This window comes from Doryrhamphus excisus, linkage group LG14 (genome assembly GCF_037039965.1).
Source record: "Doryrhamphus excisus strain RoL-2023G ecotype Guam linkage group LG14, RoL_Dexc_Guam_v1.1, whole genome shotgun sequence".
Lineage (NCBI taxonomy): Eukaryota > Metazoa > Chordata > Actinopteri > Syngnathiformes > Syngnathidae > Doryrhamphus > Doryrhamphus excisus.
This window is the reverse complement of record NC_136370.1, coordinates 8,082,222-8,102,512: the sequence shown is the minus strand read 5'-3', so window position 1 is coordinate 8,102,512 and position 20,291 is coordinate 8,082,222. Positions and strand designations below refer to the sequence as shown.

Genomic DNA, 20,291 nt, shown 5'->3' with positions numbered 1-20,291 from the left:
AATCACAGGGCACATATAGACAAACAACCATTCACACTCACATTCATACCTATGGACAATTTGGAGTCGCCAATTAACCTAGCATGTTTTTGGAATGTGGGAGGAAACCGGAGTACCCGGAGAAAACCCACGCATGCACGGGGAGAACATGCAAACTCCACACAGAGATGGCCGAGGGTGGAATTGAACCCTGGTCTCCTAGCTGTGAGGTCTGCGCACTAACCACTAGACCACCGTGCCGCCCTGCAATAATTATAATATTGTAATTATTGTTGTAATTGTAATTACTGCAATTGACTCAATTTTGCTCCTCAAACCTCAATTCCTCAAAGAACACTGTTGGGAAGGGGAAAAAAACAAGGAAAGTGAGACCTGAGCTGGTCCATCACATGGTAAAGACACAAAGTGCGACTGTCTCAACGTTGGATGCGCTTCATCTTCGGCGAGCCTCATGCTGGACGCCCACAGGGAATACTCTGTGCTGCTGAGAAAACCCCCTGACGCCGCGCCTTCTTGACAATCTGACACCACAATAACATACACACAGACTGAAACTCTGACAGGGAACCACAAAAATGTACTGTACAGTTGTGTCATGACATACTCAGGTTTTGTGGGTGGATGAGTGAGGCACGCCCCTGCGTATTCGAGCGCCGACCCCTCACAGAGCGCCTGCTGCTTTCCCGGTGGTCAAACTGGCCACAGGTGATGTGCATTTTATGCAGGGTGGGGTTCACACCATCCGGTAGCATGCGGGAACTGTTAGGATACATGTGGAAGCCGCTTTTGTTGCCCACAATGGACTTGAACAGGCTGCGTTTGTTGCTCTGGCTTTGGTTATATGTCTAAGAAGAGCAAAAGCTTAATCATAACATGTTTGCTGGACTGATTTTCAAATTTTAATTGAACACGCACCCTCTCCTCACGTCCCTCGGCCAGAATGACGACAATGCGGCCTTGCCGCTTGCGTCCGGTGCGGCCCATTCGCTGCACAAGACGGATGGGATTCTTCTGTGCATCAAAGCAGACTATGAGGTCGACCTCCCCAATGTCGAGACCCTCTTCACCAACGCAGGTCGACACCAGTGTATTGAAGCCTCCCTGACGGAACCTGTTCACCACCTATGGGAAAATATGAAATATAAAGCCTTGAACCTAAGCATTGTACAAGAATAAAATAGACATACATGTATACTGTCATCTTTACATAACCATCTGAATTTCGTTTAGCAGGTACAACACCAGCCAATACTATTACTATATACACTAATATAAAATAATAATATATGTTGCTATATTTTTTTCCTCTCCAAAGTTACATCTATGTTTTGTTGTTGTTCAATAAAATATATATATAGACATATATATATATATATATATGGTTCTAGATCGGGGCCACAATAATTAAACTTCCACAAAGTAGGATTCAATATAAATTGAATATTTTCGTAATATTTATTTATGCTTTTTACCATCATTAGAATCATTACTGAACATTACTGACACCTAGTGACCAGAATACTATGTATAACTTGCCATAGTAAACCACAAAACAGCAATCATTTATTCATCCAAAGTCGTAATTTTGTTTTCTTTCAGCTAATCAGAGGTGGATTTGCTGGTGTGTTTTGGATCATTGTCCCGCTGCAGAACCCAAGTTGGTTTCAGCTTGAGGTCACCAACAGATGGCCGGACATTCTCCTTCGGGATTTTTTGGTAGACAGCACAATTCATGTCTTCCAGGTCCCGAAGCAGCAAAACAGCTCCAGACCATCACACTACCACCACCATGTTTTACTGTTCTTGTTATTGTACTGTTCATGTTCCTTTTCAGAAATGGAGTGTGACTTTTTGATGATGTGACCTCATGGTGACACCCAAAGGTCTTGGGGGTCATCAAGATGTTTTCTGGCAAATTGAGATGAGCCTTAATGCTATTTTTGTTTCTTATGGTGGAGTCATGAACAATGACCTTAACTGAGGCAAGTGAGACCTGCAGTTCTTTGGATGTTGTTGTGGGGTCTTTGGTGACCTCTTGGATGAGTTGTCGCTGCGCTCTTGGGGTCATTTTGGTTGGGTAGCCACTCCTGAGAAGATTCACCGTTGTTTCAAGTTTTCGTTGTTTGTGGACAATGGCTCTCTCTGTTGGTTGCTAGAGTCCCAAAGCTTTAAAAATGGCTTTATAACGTTTTCTAGACTACATAGATTTCCATTTACTTTCTTTCTCATTTGTTCCCGAATTTAATTAGACCTCAGCATCTTTTGGTCGACATCATTTTGTCAGGCAGGTCCTATTTAAGTGGTTTCTTGGATGTGAGTGTGTCCAGAGAAATTGAACTCAGGGGTGATGAACCACAGTTGTGTTTTAAAGGGGGGGAGGATCACTTTTTCATACAGGGCCATGTAGGTTTAGATTTTTTTTCTCCCTTAATAATAAAAAGTTTCATTTAAAAACTGCATTGTGTGTTCAGTTGTGTTGTCATTGACTAATATGTAAATTTGTTTGATGATCTGAAACATTTAAGTGTGACAAACATGCAAAACAATTTAAAAAGAGAAATCAGGAAGGCGGGCAAACAAACACTTTTCACATCACTTTTCACAAAAGAGTCTCTACCTCAAGCTGCTCCTTTTGAGTTAAACCTCTGACTCCTTTCCCTGCTGATGCTTGCCCCATAAAGGTCATGACCCTGATAAGGGGAGCGTGGCGGTTCAACATGGCGGCAATCTCCTGGACGCTGTCACGGAATGATGAAAAGATCATCACCCGTGTGCTTACTTGTTGTGCAGATGGACCTGGAGGTTAAAAAAAATATATTATAATATGAGACTGAGGTTCGAAACCACAAACCTAGGGTTAATGACGCTGCATTTAAACATGTAAATAAGAAGCATAATCACCAGTATTGTCTGACGTGGCCTGGGCTAATATTCTGAAGTGTTGCAGTACCACCTCCTCCAGTTTCTCCAATTTGGGGTGACCATAAATGAATGGTTCATCTGGGCCTATGGATGTTAGTCACAAAGGATATCAATTTCAAAAAAAGAAAATGTAAAAAATATATATTCCATTTGAAAACAATGACGCTCAGGTGGTACCTGATTTAAAACATTGCATGGTTATGAATGTAGTACTCCCTCAAACTAATTCAAAACTAATTTAAAACCTCATTTTGTATATGTCTCCTTCTGGCCAAGAGGTCCTAACTGCTTGACTGTTGCGACCATCATTACGTATAACGACAACTGAATGCTAAGGAATGCTAAAAGGGTCATGGATTCGGTGCACTGTTACAAGGAGATCTGGGAGGAGAAGAGGACAACATTTTAAGATGATATCAAGGCCTGAAGGGCAACCACAGGGATAAAAGTAAGGAGTTGTAATTGGAATATTGTTTCCTTGCCCCATAACCTTTAAGCGGCACCGTACTAACCACCTTATGCTGCAATTTCTGTACATGCAATAGTTGTTGCATGCTCTATATCGGTTCTCATTATAGGTAAGATCCTGATACTGATATCCCCCAATAGAATTTCAGGCTGACATCGGACCAATGATTATTGGCGACCTATATTACTTTCTTTTCTCTCTTTTATTTACTCATTCATTCATTCATTTTCTACCGCTTTTCCTCACGAGGGTCGCGGGGGGTGCTGGAGCCTATCCCAGCTGTCTTCAGGCGAGAGGCGGGGTACACCCTGGACTGGTGGCCAGCCAATCACAGGGCACATATAGACAAACAACCATTCACACTCACATTCATACCTATGGACAATTTGGAGTCGCCAATTAACCTAGCATGTTTTTGGAATGTGGGAGGAAACCGGAGTACCCGGAGAAAACCCACGCATGCACGGGGAGAACATGCAAACTCCACACAGAGATGGCTGAGGGCGGAATTGAACCTTGGTCTCCTAGCTGTGAGGTCTGTGCACTAACCACTCGTCCGCCGTGCCGCCCTCTTTTATTTACTAATCTTTATTATTTTTAGACTGCGTATAGCTCCATCAAACCACTTTCTATTTAAGTTACCAAGAAAAAATCCAATATAAATTAGTGAAAACAAATTTGAATCATGAGTAGCCAGATATTGACTGCAAATAAATTGCCATAACTACACCAAAATTGAAGAGACACCACTTCTGTCCAAGTTGATCTCTAGTGTAGGGTTTCAAACACACAACATTTGAACACAACATGTGACTGGAAATATTTTAACAAGCGTTCAAATACCAGGTAGCTTCATAAACTTGGCCTCCATTTCACTATAAAGGTCCATGAAGACAGGAGTCCTCTGCAACTCATTTTTGACCCGGGACATTTCTAAAAGCAAACACAGGATGAAGATGTCAAACAGTGTTATAAAGGTAAATCATACACAGGATGAAGAACAAAAGCTACGCAGGGTTTTATATAAATCCAACCTCTGGATCCATCCATGATTCCCTGGGTGTAATAAAACAGTGACCTGAGTCCCATCTGCATGAGTAGCTCGTAGCCATGATACAAGCTAATGCAAAGTGCAAAGTCTCCCTCCAGCATCCCCAGCTGTGGACTCTGCAGAGAGAACAAATAAGACTTTGAAGCAACTGGTGTGATTGATGTTAGCTAAATTTTAGACACGTATACCAGATTTTGTGGCAATTCGGCAGCCTAAAGTTACAATGGGTGTTTTGTAGAGCACATTGAGCTGTGTGAGAAATTTCAAGTCAATACGACTTATGGGTTTAATAATGCCGCCGTCATGTGCACAGACAACACAGTAGTGTGAACAATATTAGAGTCCGTGCCTTGATGTTGGGTGGAGGGTTTTTCCGGAACTGATCCCTGGCAAGGATGAGCTGATATTTGGTGAGACTCTTCAGATCCTTGTGTCCCATGGCTCGGTTGCAGACCAGACGAGACATGAACTTCTCCAGCACCTGGAAGAGAATGAGACCAGACACAGTATGTAGGTCATCAATAATAATTGGCCATTTCCTGTCATACAGTATTGGAGAGGAACAGGGAGGTACATTTTACGATTTCACTGTAAATCAAGGGGGGTGATTCCATACAGGTCTAGTTTGACCACGCTCACATATATGTACAGTATGAGCATGTGCTGCTTTTATGGGCTAAACCAATTTGCACTGACTGAAAGAGAATTATATCCCAGCAACAGACAAATAATAGCATTGGGGGTGGATGTGATTTTTCTTTATTTCTGTCCTCGTTTCGGCATGAAAGCAGTTTGTCAGACGGACAATTTGGCGATATCTATTCAGCCTCACGGCCTCAGACAGCCATTCCAATTTCAATTTCAGTAATGGGGAAAACGTTGACCTAGAAACCCACCAGAATAAAATGCTCTGCCACAGAAAAGAAGTGTTGTGATATGTAATTCAGCTGTTTTTGCATTAACGTGCAACGTTGACATTAGCCTACTTTTCTACACTGCTCCCTCATAGTATGGCGTATGTTACATAAAAGGTTATGAAGCAAACATATATTTTACATTTAACTAAATCTCCAAATTAAGTATTACGTAACAAATGGTGTTCTTAACTTGAATGTGGTGCTGATAAACAGTAAGTTTGCATATTAACCACTTGTAGTACCACTTTCTACCTCCAGGGTCACTGCAGCATCCAGTATCGCAGACTGGATACTTCCTCAATGACAGAGCAGACATGGCATCTGTAAAGCGGACGTTTGCGGTGCATTTAAAAAGAAAGAGCTATTGTACGTCAACAACAAAGAAAATGTATTTCAACATGATTTGTTTGTTTCAGACAGACAATGGAACCTGCAGCCTATTAACTTGCCAATACATGGAGAAGGCAACCAGAAGCCAGCTTCGTCACCCATCTATGATGTCATCAACAGATGACTCCGTAGTTCTTTGCCAACTAACATAGTTACGCTGCAAATTTCTGCTCTTCTTTTGATCACGGCTGCAAAATAACCCACAATGGAGCCAAGGAAAACACTACTGAATTCCATAAATCAGTGGTCTCGCTGCCACATCACCTTCTTTGTCAATAACCAAGTTTTAAATTACAGTAAAATGGATGTTAAATGTTCACTAATCCATTTCTTATCCCCATCTTTTATATGCATTTGTGTTTTAAGTTGTAAAACTATAACAATTTATCTAATGTTAACATGGTTGGCTGTCTGCAAAAGATTAATTGGATTGACATTATTCTTAGGTAAAAAGTGAATACGGTTAGAGTCCGGGACAAAGACTGCACCTTGAATAATGCAAGTAATACAGCAGCAGATCGAGAAAGAATGGGGTATGTAAACAAATAGGCATGATTAGATGTTACACCTACCGTCTGACCTTTTCACAGAATTTGCGTGATAGTGCTCATGCTTTGCTTTGGACATGCAAACTGAGCCACTTGCCTGATTTCAGCTTGTTGGGAGCAGCTGAAGGAAGGTGTTCTTTACAGAGCTTTAGGTGACTAGGGCAATGGGTTAAATAACAAGCATTAATACTCCTGACCTTTCACAAACACATAACCATGAAAACGAGATAACCGATCACTATATGTATATTATCTGACACCACGATCATGGTTAGTTTGCTTTGTCGTTATCCCCCGTTCAATTGCACTATCGCCTGCCCAATAAAGATCAATTTCCTTTCAAGCAGCTGAAGTGTCTTTGACTTTCTTTCACATACTCGTCGTGAGTGCCACAATATTTAAGTATGGACACCATAACATATAAAGCAGAGATGAGTCTCTGTAGCTGATTGGTTGAAGGGGCATGGAGTTAAGTGACGTGAGGAATGTGGAGAAAAAAGCATTTGTGTGAGCTATTTATAATAGAACATGCGCAAGGCTGTACTCTCACTCCTGCATGTCAACAATGGGAGGGCTGTGTGTGTGTGTGTTCATCGTGACGCTCGCTTTGCTACGGGGCTTTCAGAGGACAACTATAGAAAAAAAAATGAACTCACTGACCTCACAAAAGTGTGGGAAAGATGAAGTATCTTATGACATATGATATAAGATCATTTTGGTACACAGTGATGAATCAAATGACAAATCCAGCAGTGGGCGTAGTACAGTTTGTGTGTGCATTTGAACTACCGCACAGACTGTCAAGTATTATATAATGTCCTCTCACTACGTGCATGTGAAAGGGCGCAACATGGTGGCCAGCTCCCGCAGTGCCACACATCAAACAAAATCCTGCCTGTTTTGACCCCTCATGTACAAGTTCAACTTTGTTTATGACAGGCCTAACAGACAGGAAATCTTTAATCTACCTCAATCAAAGACAAACTGCTGCTCGCTGGTATTACGCCTGATACTCTCTGCAGTTGAGTAACAAAAAATGATGACACACATGCACATCACGTCACCCCTGGTATGCACTTTGGACACCCCTGCTTAGTAGGGGTGCAACAATACATGCATTTGTAACGAACCGTTACACGGGTCATGGTTCGTTACGCATGTGTATCAAACAACACATAACGCATCCGGTTGCCACCTTGGTACGGTCGGGTGATTGTGTCAGACCTTCTCCTTTGCTGCAGCAGCTGCTCCTCGCCATGGCTGATGTACAGAAGCCACCCGCCATGGCCGGGCAAGGTGCATTAATGTGGGATATATGCGCGTCCATGGAAGTGGGAAGAACCAAAGTTTACAACTGGAAGAGTACGGCGCCTACTGCGGGAGGAGCCACTGCCATGGCCGGTCAATGTACACATTGTATTTTTGTCAAGGTAGCGACTGGAAATGTGCCGCTGTGTTACATGTTGTTCAATACACATGTGTACTTTTAAACTTGCAACACACAAACCGCTCTCCTGCCTTGCCCGTGCGACCTGGCTGCATGTTTGCGCATGAATTGTTTGATATTAACTTATTTGATATCACAAAATGTCTTTGGAATATTTATTTATTTGTATTATTTACTCAGCTGCGAAGATTGCACCACATGGATCTTCCACAGATTCATTCTTTCATTTTCTACCACTTTTCCTCACAAGGGTCGCGGGGGTGCTGGAGCCTATCCCAGCAGTCTTCGGGCGAGAGGCGGGGTACACCCTGGACTGGTCACCAGCCAATCACACGGCACATATAGACAAACAACCATTCACACTCACATTCATACCTATGGACAATTTGGAGTCGCCAATTAACCTAGCATGTTTTTGGAATGTGGGAGGAAACCGGAGTACCCGGAGAAAACCCACGCATGCACGGGGAGAACATGCAAACTCCACACAGAGATAGCCGAGAGTGGAATTGAACCCTGGTCTCCTAGCTGTGAGGTCAGCGCGCTAACCACTAGTTCACCATGCAGCCCCTTCCACAGATATATTTATGTTTATTTTCTTATTACATTATGCTTTTTTTGGCTATATATGGTCCTAAGGTAACAAAAATCTTGGCAATTTCAATAAAGTTCAAATAAAAAAAAGGCAAGATAGAAATATCAAACCGTAATACAAACATATCAAACTGAATCAAATTGTAAATGTTGTGTAAAGTTGCAGTCCTACTCCTTAGAAATCCCACAACTGCCTTCTTTTTTTGTAACTTCTTGCACACTAGCCCCTGATGGAATACGGTTCTGATTATAAACATACTCTAATTCATTTGAATGTGATGAGGTACAAAGAATCTAAGTTGCAAAGCCTCTTTCGGGTGTATACCTGCAGATCTTTCTCTTCATCAAGGAGATCAATTGTTCAAAGCAGCTGTGCCCTGGCTTTGGAATTAACTTCCTCTCAATCTGCGCTTGTTGGAGTCAGTGTATGCCTTTAAAAAGGATCTAAATACTTATTAGTTTAGATAAGCATTTCAATTTTTTAAACAGTATTTTTTAACTATTCACAGCATTGGATTAAAACTGCAACAATGAATCGTATTATATCATATTATTTATCATCCAACTTTTTATGTAATAATGTAAATATCCTCTGACATGTGGTTATGTTTTAGTTTCCTTCGTCATTCATGAAAGCAGACCTACTAAATTCAAATCATGATTTGTATTGCATCGCAATGTGCAAAACCCAAAGATTCTCTGTGGGGGTCAGGTCTGGGCTCTGTGTCTCATTCTCCCTCATCAACAACATTTGAGTAACCTGATGAATTCCGGTGTTATCATCATGAAATATGACAATAACCTGGTCATTCCATATATTCAGGTAGTCAGTTGGTCTCTTCTTTTGGGCATTCACCCAACTACTTTATCTTTTTTAATGCACATTTTATTTTAGTTATGGGTTTCATGAGTATATTAATCTTGGCTCACGTACGTAAAGTTTAATAAATAAAGCGCAGAATGTGTTGCTTGGACATGGTACTATATATCGTCTCGGCAGCAGCGGGCGGAGGAATGGCAGTGGTGAGGCTGCAACGTCACACGGTTGGATATTTTCTGCTATAAACACCGCGTACACCGTAGGTGTCGAAACACTCACACGGAGAACACAGGCTACTACTTTGTTGCTATTTTAATTAAACTACGGAATATGTGTCGTTAGTCGACACTTAAAAGCGGCAAAAACGATGGCCGAATGCAGCTGCGGAGTAGCCGATGTGTTGACCGACGAGCGGCGGTAGTCTTAGTCAAAGTAGGGAAACATCTCTAAATCGAACTGTAAAATTATATTCACCGGCGACCATTGTGTGTTTTTAGTTTTAAAACAACACAACAGGCCATTTTTTTAATCAATAGACGCTAGTACGAGAAAAATGGACCGAGGTGGCTGTCAAATGAGCGGCGGTGGAAGCGGAGGCGACGGCGGGCCCGATCGCCACGGCATGATCACGCTGGAGGATCTGGAGTCCTTCTCGGAGGACCAGCCGTCCGACTCCGGTAATGGCAGCCTGGAAGAGGGCGAAACCATGGACGACGACTCGGATCGGCTGCTGCATTACTGGCAGGACGTTGCCAGGGGACACCAAGTGGAAGTTTCAAACGGTAAAAGAAAAAAAAAGGCAAAAAGTAGTGTACTGATAAGTTATAATGTGTGTTTTTACACAGTTAACTTTCGGATCCGCCTTGTAGGTGTAATTACAGTTTAAGAGGATTAGGCAAAAAAAACAAGTACTACCTGTTTGGGTTTGTTTTTGCCAAACGACTTCAACTTGTAAACCATCATTAACGATGACCTAGTTTCTACACATAAACTAGTTGAAACCAGGACAGATTTGGCCCCAGGGCTAAACTAGTATTTCCAACAAGTGGGGTGTTAATGCAACATGCTTTGTTGGGACCTTGAAGTATCCAGGAAGATAACACCTATGTCACTGGACACTATACAGAATTATAAAAAAAACAAAAAAAACTCCAACACCACAAGATTGTTCTTGTAGTTGGATGACGTTTCCCCTTTAAGCAAAGGCTTATTTTTTCCGTGTAAATGTTTGATTCTGAACAACTTATTTTAAATGTTCAAAATCAAACATAACGGAAGAAGTCTTTTAGAGTAAAGGTGAAACGTCTTAAACTACAACAAAAGTTGATTCAGTCGTTGTGGATTACAGTGACCTGAATGACAAATATAAAATGCAGTGATATTTCAACGTAAACAACCACAAGCTGAGTGCAATGATGGATTAATCTAGAGCAGGGGTTGGTAACCTTTACTATCATTTCACCCCCTTGCCCACTAAAGGAAAATAGCAGGGAGCCTCAAAAAATAAGTTTAAAACAACATCTTCAACTTTTAAAAGTTTGAATCTTTCTTAAATTTACCAGGTCTAACAACAGGATACAACAAATAGTGCAACAAACAGTAAAGTGTAGTGAGTGTCCGTGTGTAACGGATGCCAGCCAGTTGGGTTATGATAATGTACAGCACAACACCGGGAATTGGCAGCCCGTTTCTTTTTCCTGGCTCACTATGGCGACGAACAGCCGTGATGAGCTCACAGTCAGAGCAAATTATGAGTCTCCCACCGTCAGATTAAATTTACCTGATATGTTTACTCAGGTGAAAACAAGTTCCTGTGCCATTGCTTTTTTTTTTCTTTATCCCCAATGCTCTGGGAAATGTGACATGGCAAGTATGACTGCGTACTGAATAGCATCCTCTGTGCTCTTTGGGTATGTATTGCATAGTGATAGTCTGCCTGTGAAAATGGCTAAAATTGCTACTATGGTATTATTAGCATGCTAGCAATGTTAACATGTTAATATTAGGAATTTTAGTATGCTAACACCAAGCATAATAATGGTGTTTATATATGTGTCTACCCATGAAAATAGCAAAAAAAAAAATGCTAGTATCTTAATATTCGCATGCTAAAAGCTCAGTGTACCTGGAAGACTACATTTCCTGAACAACTGCCCTGACCTTTTTTTTGTTTTATTGTAGCGTTATATGCACAAAGGGAGAAAATTAGGCATGTCTTGCAACCTTAAACCATTTTCAAAAATAATCTCAAATCCAGATCTGGCATCTGAATCACCCACAAAAATTCTTCTGTTTTTCCATATCCCATTTCTGACAATTCCTGGAAATTTCATCCAAATTCATTCGGAACTTACCAAGTTATTTTGAACACAGACAAATAGAAAGATAAATGCCGGCAAAAACATAACCCCGGCGCTGCACTTTGCGGAGGTACCGTAATAAGTACACCCACGGTAAACACTCACAATTAAATGCAGGGGTCTCCAACAGGTGGGTTATCTATAAACGCTTGTAAACACTTTTTTTTAGTTAAGACAAAATAGCACAACAGACCACAAAGTTGGAGTGATCGCCTTTGTAAACAGAACAATTAAATGTTACTTACACAATTGGTTTATTATTTTAGCAGTAGTAGTCAATGGTTTAGATTTTTTTGATGTCGCTCTTGGATTGGGCCTCATTAGAATGTGCACAAATCATTGGATCAAGCAGATCAGCTCATATGAATATCAAATGTAATGAAACTGTGCACATCTCCCTATGTGTGTATAATTAAAATTGCGTTTAAAAAAGGGGGACCACGTGTCACAAAAGTTTGACTGTATAAACAATACAATACATAAAATACTAATTTTGATCAGTGTGACTTGAATCTCATTGAGTAGGATCTCTGCAAAAGCAGCACGCATTCACAACTCTACCGTCATTCAAGCATTTTTTGTTTTGTCCCCAATATCCACACAATATTTAGTGAATACTTAGTGTTCTGTAATTATGACTCATATGAGACAGCCACTGAATTCTGGAAGAATGAACATATATTGGCCCATCAATTCACGTTTAAAAGTTCACATTTTTCGATCAACTTTTCTTACTTTGGAAGCAAGCATGGTTCTCTCAGTCACATCTGGGCAAGCAAACAATTTAATTGGCTCCTTTTATGTAATGTCACCATAGTAACTGAAGTCATTAATCCCGCTGCGATCCATCAGCTCCCATGATTATATGTATGTTAATAGTATTATATTAATTAGTCACGGGTCCATAAAGGGCCATCACTGTTTCTGTATCCTTGGCCATTTTCTCATTCACTAAATCTGGTGACTTTATTTTGCCAAAAAGGTCTACCCCACCTCACAAAAAGCTAAAACACATAAACTAAGTAATACCCATGTTTGTGTGGACTTAACGTTAACACTGGTACAGCCCACTGCGGTTGGACGGAATGAAAGTCCATAAGATGTGAATATCTTATTTATTATCAGTAGAGAAGCCCAAAACAAAGCTTATAAATACAGGTATCGTGATACTATCCGTCAGTCCCAGACGAGAACACACTGAGACATAAAGAACAGACATGTTCTTCCTCGTGTACTAATGAGGATTTAGCACAAAATGGCTTGCTGGAGAGATTAGCTACCTAGTGAGGACTGGTACATGGCCGCTGCTAAGTCCTGCACTTTAACTCAGTGCAGAGAATGTAGGCACAGGACAAAGTGAAAGCCTGGGGTCATGATGATCGACCCAAATGTACACAATTAAAATGGATTGATCGGGTAATATAGTTGCCTAGGTTGGTTGATGCGTGAGTTGTTTTTTTTTTCATTGGAAACTGCAGTTGTACAAAACAGCACATATAGAATCATTTAATATGATGCAGTTAGAATAATAATAACATGGTTGATACATGAGTGGCTTTTGATGCACACATGAAAAAAAACTGCATGCCTAATTTTATAGACATTGTGACTCACAGATGTTGAAAATCAGCTTAACCTGCAAAGTGGGATGCGACTTAATTGTCTGTTTTGACTGTTGACGGCATTAGATTAGCTTGTTTGTGTGCGTCAGCACTGAGAGCGGACGACAACTTGAGCTAGCTGTTGCGTGTGGTGGCTTTGTTTGGCAGTCCTGACACCACAGATCCATGTGACCCTGTTATCACCTCCCATCATATTGATTTGAAATGTGATTGAATGGTGTAACGCCTTGCATTTCACATCACTCCATTATTTAATCTCAGTTAATGGACTTCATTTTCAGTCATAAGTTAATAGTTAGCATTCGGATTATTGTAAATAGATGAAGTTTATCAGCAGATGGATTCAATGCATTGAGTGCTCAATAGGTCTACATTTGACAGCAGCAGCTTTTAATCAGTGTTTTAATCAGTAATACTCCATGTGATGTCTTGGCACCGCGTTCTGCCCATCTGGTGGCCTTCTCACACTACTAACATTAGCACACATGATGTCAACTGGGGATGTTTTTGCTCATTGGATGTTCTAAATGTACTAGAGAAGGCCGACACTTTAGCAAAAAAAAACAAAGCTAAACAGCAGAACCAGACTCTGTACATGCCAACCACATGGCATATGATGTTTACAGGCTTTCAACTGACTATGTGTTTTTTTTTTGTTTGTTGACAGAAATGGCAGAACCCATTCAACAGCTAACCACCAACAACAACGGCCGCAGTAACAGAGAACACATCCCTTTTACCCTCCTTTCAAAGAAAGAAAAGGTACATGCAACTAATTGACTTCTGTTACAATGACTACGATTTAAAAAATACATTTTCCAGCTTGTAATTTTGTTATTATGATACAGTCAAACCTTGATTTTTAAATGCCCCAGTGTTCAAATGATTAGGTTTTTGGAACAGATTAATTATTATATACATTATTTCCAACAGGAAAATGTTCCCCTATTTTTGTCAATTTCGTTTTTCGTCTGACCTTTTGGAACTAATAAGGAAAACCGAGGTTCCACTGTATTCTCAAGTGTACTGACGATGATCATGACATTCTTCTTTGACATGGTCATGCTCCCAATACAGAAAGCCATTTAAACCCCTCCTGGGACCATATAAATAGTCGGCTAATTGGTTTAACTTGAGTTAATTAGTCCATTGAAACTTGGTCAGAGACTGCAGTTAAACAAAGGACAGTTACAGTTCTCTACTGTTCTCTACGTCAGTGCTATATTAATATTATTTCAATCACATGACACCAATCATGTCTTTCATACTAAGTCCATTTCTCCTGCAAAAAATAAAGAAAAGAAAAAAAGAAATCTGAAAAAGTCTGTCCCAAACAAGTCGGAGCATTTCTTCCTGTAACACACATGCCAGTAACAAGGAGAAATTCAGCAGGAATTGGTCAAGCTGGCAGTTATTATGCAATTTTTTATTTTTTAAAGATGGAGATCGATGAAACTGAGTCTACAGAAATTAAAATTGAGTCCAACATGAAAGGTGTTAAAGGCTTACATTGCCATAAAGATCTCAAAGCACTGATGTGGCTGCTAAAATCATCAGGCTGAAATTCTGGTACATCGCCTCCTCACACACTTTTATTTAGAAGCTGCACTCCGAAATATAATAATCGTTTTCTCCAGATGTCTTATATAAACATATGACAACTCTTGTGTCCTAATAAACTGTTGTGTTCAGTGCGGGGATCTGCTGTATGAGAAGCGCCATTATGAGAAGGGCCACTGGGCTTGCATCACAATGCACGAGGACACGTATGAGCAGAGCATCTGCTACGGTTTCATGAGGATAATGAGATATATCTGCCAGCAGAACTCCTTAGGTAAGTCTGTTTAAAACTAGGGATGGGTATTTGATTACATTAGCTTGATTGACTAGCAGAATAATGCTGCCTGAAAGAATGATACCATTGGGGAACTGCGGCTGGGTGTAGTTCAGGGGTCTCAAACTCAATTTACCTGGGGGCCACTGGAGCTAGGGTCTGGGCAAGGCTGGGTTGCATCAGGTTTCCCCCCCCAAAAAAACACATTAAAAACAGAAAAATATACAAACTTTTTCAGTGCTTTGGTTCCAATTTTCTACAATAAAAGCTCTGATAAAACATTCCACTGTTCTCAAATATCTTACTTTTTATTTTCTGCACAAAATAAGATGAAAAATAAATAAACAAATCAAGAATAAAGAAAATCAATCAATCAGTAATAAATAAATATAATAATAATAATAATAAAACAGCAAATAATAAAAACTTAAGAAACCACATATAGTTGGTGGGTAGACAAATTATTTTTTTCAGATTAAAATTAACAAAGCATTATTAGAGCCCTGTAGACATGACAAAACACGACTATAGTCACATTTATACTCTTTTTATTTACAACATATTGTGCAACTGCAGGGTCTTGAGACACATGCTAACTCGCAAACTTGAGAGCTAGCGACCTAAACGGTAGCCTTCAAGTTATTTCCTTTAAACTTAAATAGCCAAAAACTTACCACTTCCACACGGATAGAGAGGATAACTATTAACAGTTATTTAACCTTTAACATGAACATTAATCACATTCACACTGGGATCACCAAGGTAGGTTGCATTGCAGGGTTGGGTGTAAAGCACTTAATGTGTGCCTCCGATAATGGCTAGCACACTGCCGTTCCTATATTATGTTTATCATTCATCGTAGCAATGCCTGTTCTTGCGAGGTGTTTAAGGTCTGAGAATCGCTGTGTTATTGTTTCTACAACTGTATTTAATTGATTGGACGATTTCTCATGTTTAGGGGACTACCTGGGCATGTCGCTGCCCATATTGACGGTGGTGCGCACAAACGAGAACCACTCCGTCCTCTCCCAGGGAGTGACGGTGGCATACTATCTGCCCGCCGTACACCAGGCACAGCCTCCACAACCCCAGGACAGCGACATAGTCATTGAGGTCTGGCCGGCTGCCATTGTGTACACAAGGTGAGCACAGAAAGTGTAAATAACGTCTAACACACACAGTAGGATGTTGTATTCATCTACCTGCTCCTCCTGCAGGCCCTTCACCGGCCCCACCAATGAGCTGACCATCATCAATCAGATCAACATGATGGCCGAGCTACTGGAGTCTCCCGGCGTGTGTGTCAACGACTCCTTCATTGTGGCCGGTTACACTAACCCGGCGCACAGCAACCGCCAGAACGAGATCTGGTTCCTGGAGCGCCGCTGATCAGAAGCATTCAAATCCCTGGCCCCCTTTCCGCCACACAAAGACTCCTCCCTTATCATTCACAGCCTCCACTCATCCACACTCTCCAAGTCCCTCCCCAGCCAAGCACACTCCAGATCCCCTCCATAATCTCAACCACACGGTGACCATATTCTCCTCAGTGATGCATCACGCAGCGCAGCAAGCCCTTCATTCTCAGAGAGCGGTGACAAGTAGTGGACTCGCAGCCTAATTGTTGTTCCCATTGTGTGTTTGCACAGCTACAATGTTCTGTAGGTGTCTAAGCTAAGCCGAGTGAAGATGTCAATTCTGTGAGTGTACTTGCTTTTGGTTGTTAAATCTTGGGATCACTGCAGGTACACCTCCTTTACTTATAATGATTCAACAGCAAGTGCAATATTATATACCACAGTCAATGTATTCACATTGTGGACCTTTTAGCCTAATGTGGTGTCAATTGCGTGGGTGAGGCGGTATTTCTCTCAGTAATCTCCCTGAAATGAACACTTCAGAAATAACACACACTAAGTGCATGAATGTAAGAAGGGAGAAAGGTGTTCAAACCAAACCAAACTCTGACTAACTTTACCTCTGAATGACAATCAAGAAGAACTTAACATAGCTCCAATACACACGCAAGTCAAAAGCATTCCTCATGTTTCCCCCCCGAATCTCACAATCCCCACGGAATCGTCAGAAATCGTCGTCAGAAAAAGCGCTTTCTACGTGCTACTCTCTTGTGTTAGTGTGTACGCACTCACTACTGTACCGTGACGACCACTGCTGCTGAGTAGAGACAATGCAACTTCATGCGTCATAGAGATCCTTATAGAAAATAGGACAGCAAAATGTTTTTTTTTTAATGTTCTATCATCAAAACTAAAGAATCTCTGTCAAGTCAGCAATTGTGTATTTTCAGTATATTCTGATATTTCTACATGCTACTCTCTTGTGTTAGTGTGTACGATCTCAATACTGTACCGTGACTAATTGTCTGATACAAACCAATAAACCAGCTCTAAAATTGTTTATTTTTCAAAAAGTAAAATCTTTTTATTTTTTTAAAAAAGAAGAAATTATGACGGGCTGTTACTGCAAGGAAGAAGATGGTTTTGTTTTGTTGTCCTCAAATGAGTACAAAAACATGTGATATTACATCATGGAAGCTGAAACAATTAAAAAAAAGTCATAGCAAACCGACATCAGGAGATCAGTCAGAATGCAAAAACGTGATATTATGTCACATTGACATCAGGAAATCCGCAAAAATCCAAAGATTTTATTTTTCAAACCTGGAGGTGTTTCAAAGCCATGATTCATGTGAGTTCGTCCCTTCCCCCTTGGAAATTAAAACCTGGTTATATGGGAACACCAAAATGACCTGTTACTCTCTATATGTTGGCTTATTTTAGTTGAATGTGTGCTGTACTGTGACAAATTCAAGTGCAACAGCACTACTGTGGTTTTCTTTTTTTCGTCAATAAACACGTGCTTCTCTCCTGTCTTTAAATATGACTGAGTTTTGTGTTTTATTTGCTTTACTATAGACGTATTTTGCTTATATACATATTTACTGTCGTTTTACCAAGGTTTAACTACCTAAATAGGTATTCTTTCAACTTATCTTCAATGCATGTAGGTTAGGGTGCATCAAATTTGAATGGGAAATTTTAAATTCATAATATCAATTTTGCTGGCATTACATTTTTTTCTATTGAACATAAAAATGTCTTTTGCAAAGTTTTGAGGAAATCCTTTGAGATTTAGGGGTGCCGCCTCACACATAAACTTTTGTAAAATTTCAGAAAATGTGCAATTTCTAGTCTAATTGCCAAAAAGTTGACCTGGAAATGTTGAGTACAATGAACTTCTATACAGCATCATTTTCTATAGGGTTATCAAAGGGGGCCCAGACCAAAGACCAGAGGGCAGCATCTTAGGAGAGCTGGTGGGTTGTGCTGCACAGTGCCTAAAATAATAAATGGACAAGTGTATATAACATTATGTAGGACTACAGTACCACTCTCAATAAATATGAGGCATCAGCAATACTGTCTACTCTATATTACTGTTGTTGATGTTATGCTTGCTCAGCTATTAGCTAACTGTCATTAGCAAACTGTAGCTGGCTAATGTTAGCTATAGTAGAGGCAATGAGCGCTACTTATAAATATGACTACAAATCATTCAAATTACAAAGAAAAACTACAAATTTCCTAGTAATATGTAATAGGAGTATAAATACCAACAAAAACATAAAGATCACCTCAGTTCTTGAGCTGCAGTCTTTGCTGACCTCAAATCTCCATGGCGACCATTGAACTGTTCACCACTTTATTCCACAAAAACAGATGTATGGTGGCACCCCTAAATAATCATGTATTGGAAAAATATTTTCCAATATTTTTTTGGAACACTTTTAGTACCCAGCCATATCAAAATTCAATAATTGTGTTTTTTGATGCACCCTAATGTAAGTATTAGATATTAACATTGCAGTGTATCAAAATTTTGATTGATATAAAACGTTGTATAAATATAATTCACCGGCCTCAACAAACACTTACACATCTAAATGTACTGCGTGTGAGGTGCTTTGAATATTTTTGCTCTGCTCATGTAGCTTAAAAAGGTAGCAAAACATTACAAAACAGCTCTCGGTGTGATGCGGTGCAATTGTACACTGCAAACTAAAAACACAATATTATATTTTTAAACGGTTAATCCCTGCCAATTTATGGGTGATCAAGTGCTGCACCCCATGCACAATAGTGGTGGACACGCCCAACTGATGAACCATAAATTCACAGCAGGTTCTCACAATGTGGACACACATGATGCATAATAGCGGTATGGAGCTACAATAACAGAATCGTGCAGTATTTGCTGGTTAATAACTCAAGAATGCCACTAAACCCAGATAACTAATCCAGTCATATTTCAGCCATGTCTTTCAATGGCTATTACACATAATCCAGAGTCCATCAAAATGACATGAAATCATAAATTAACTTAAGGCCGCATGACTATTTCTATCTCTTGTATTGGACACGTATAGCTGTACCGGTACCTACAGTATGTTAACACTGTGTTTCACATATTTATGAGTAATGAGCTGTCTTTTTTTATCTGTTTTTATATCATTAGAACGCACAGAAAAATAAAGACATGTGTGTTCATGTCTCATAAGGAATGATGGATGATGGACAATTTCCTTTTACCACGCAGAGAAAGCATGCTGCAAATAGTGACCACTAGGAGGCAGCAAAACTGCAAAAACTGCTCTCTTTATAAAGGCACACACGTCTGTAATATAATAACATAGGAGCCTACCTGCAGGTAGCGAGCCTGGTGGGCAGCCAGCGCTTCCCCCAGCGGGACAACCATTTTCTCCACACTGCGTTGGTGGGAGTGGGCCTGGATGTCTGGGCTCTCTTCTGATCTCAGCTCAATGTGGGAGATGAGCAGGTTGGAGATGACAGACTGCACCGACTGTAGGGGGTCATAAAAAATATAAAGATGGAAGCCTTGACCTTTGCGTCATAAATTTTAACTCTTGACCTTCGTGTCTCCTCCTGGAGTGGCGCTGAGGGCGAGGATGCGGACCTGCAGAGTCTGGCTGCTGAGCTGTCGGATCACCTGAAGGAGCAACCAAGCAGGGTTTGTGTTCAAAATAAAACTACACATGCATTACAGGTGTGATGTTTGATGTCGTACCTGACAGTAGGCATGGTTGCCCAGAGCCTTGTGGGCCTCATCAATCACCACGCATTTGACCTGCTGGGCCGGGCAGGTGTCTCTGGACAGGTCGTTCATCATCACCTGAGGCGTGAGGAAGAACACGCGTTTGGACCGCCACACTTCCTGTCTCTTGTTGGCTGCTGTACTGCCTGCATAATATAAACATGGTCATTAATTATTACTACTC

The 20,291-nt window shown here is 40.6% G+C and overlaps 2 protein-coding genes and 1 long non-coding RNA gene across 3 annotated transcripts in view; 1 reads left to right on the top strand and 2 right to left on the bottom strand.

Moving 5' to 3' along the window:
- Positions 1-20,291, bottom strand: part of LOC144901707 (uncharacterized) — a 59,845-nt gene that overhangs the window by 20,329 nt on the left and 19,225 nt on the right. The window lies entirely within an intron of this gene.
- fancm (FA complementation group M) overlaps positions 1-20,291 on the bottom strand; it is a 42,925-nt gene that overhangs the window by 20,329 nt on the left and 2,305 nt on the right. The window contains exons 2-12 of the mRNA XM_078796267.1: positions 20,081-20,253; positions 19,925-20,002; positions 19,697-19,855; positions 4,792-4,923; positions 4,426-4,558; positions 4,235-4,324; positions 2,902-3,006; positions 2,618-2,796; positions 916-1,122; positions 605-845; positions 373-521 (exon numbers count right to left, since the gene is read on the bottom strand). Of these exons, the coding sequence (XP_078652393.1) occupies positions 373-521; positions 605-845; positions 916-1,122; positions 2,618-2,796; positions 2,902-3,006; positions 4,235-4,324; positions 4,426-4,558; positions 4,792-4,923; positions 19,697-19,855; positions 19,925-20,002; positions 20,081-20,253 (1,646 nt within the window). The remainder of the gene's footprint in view (positions 1-372; positions 522-604; positions 846-915; positions 1,123-2,617; positions 2,797-2,901; positions 3,007-4,234; positions 4,325-4,425; positions 4,559-4,791; positions 4,924-19,696; positions 19,856-19,924; positions 20,003-20,080; positions 20,254-20,291) is intronic.
- Positions 9,390-17,867, top strand: soul3 (heme-binding protein soul3). The gene is made up of 5 exons (XM_058091482.2): positions 9,390-9,940; positions 13,808-13,902; positions 14,833-14,974; positions 15,933-16,116; positions 16,192-17,867. The coding sequence occupies exons 1-5, from the start codon at positions 9,712-9,714 to the stop codon at positions 16,361-16,363; spliced, it is 822 nt and encodes a 273-aa protein (XP_057947465.1). The 5' UTR covers positions 9,390-9,711; the 3' UTR covers positions 16,364-17,867.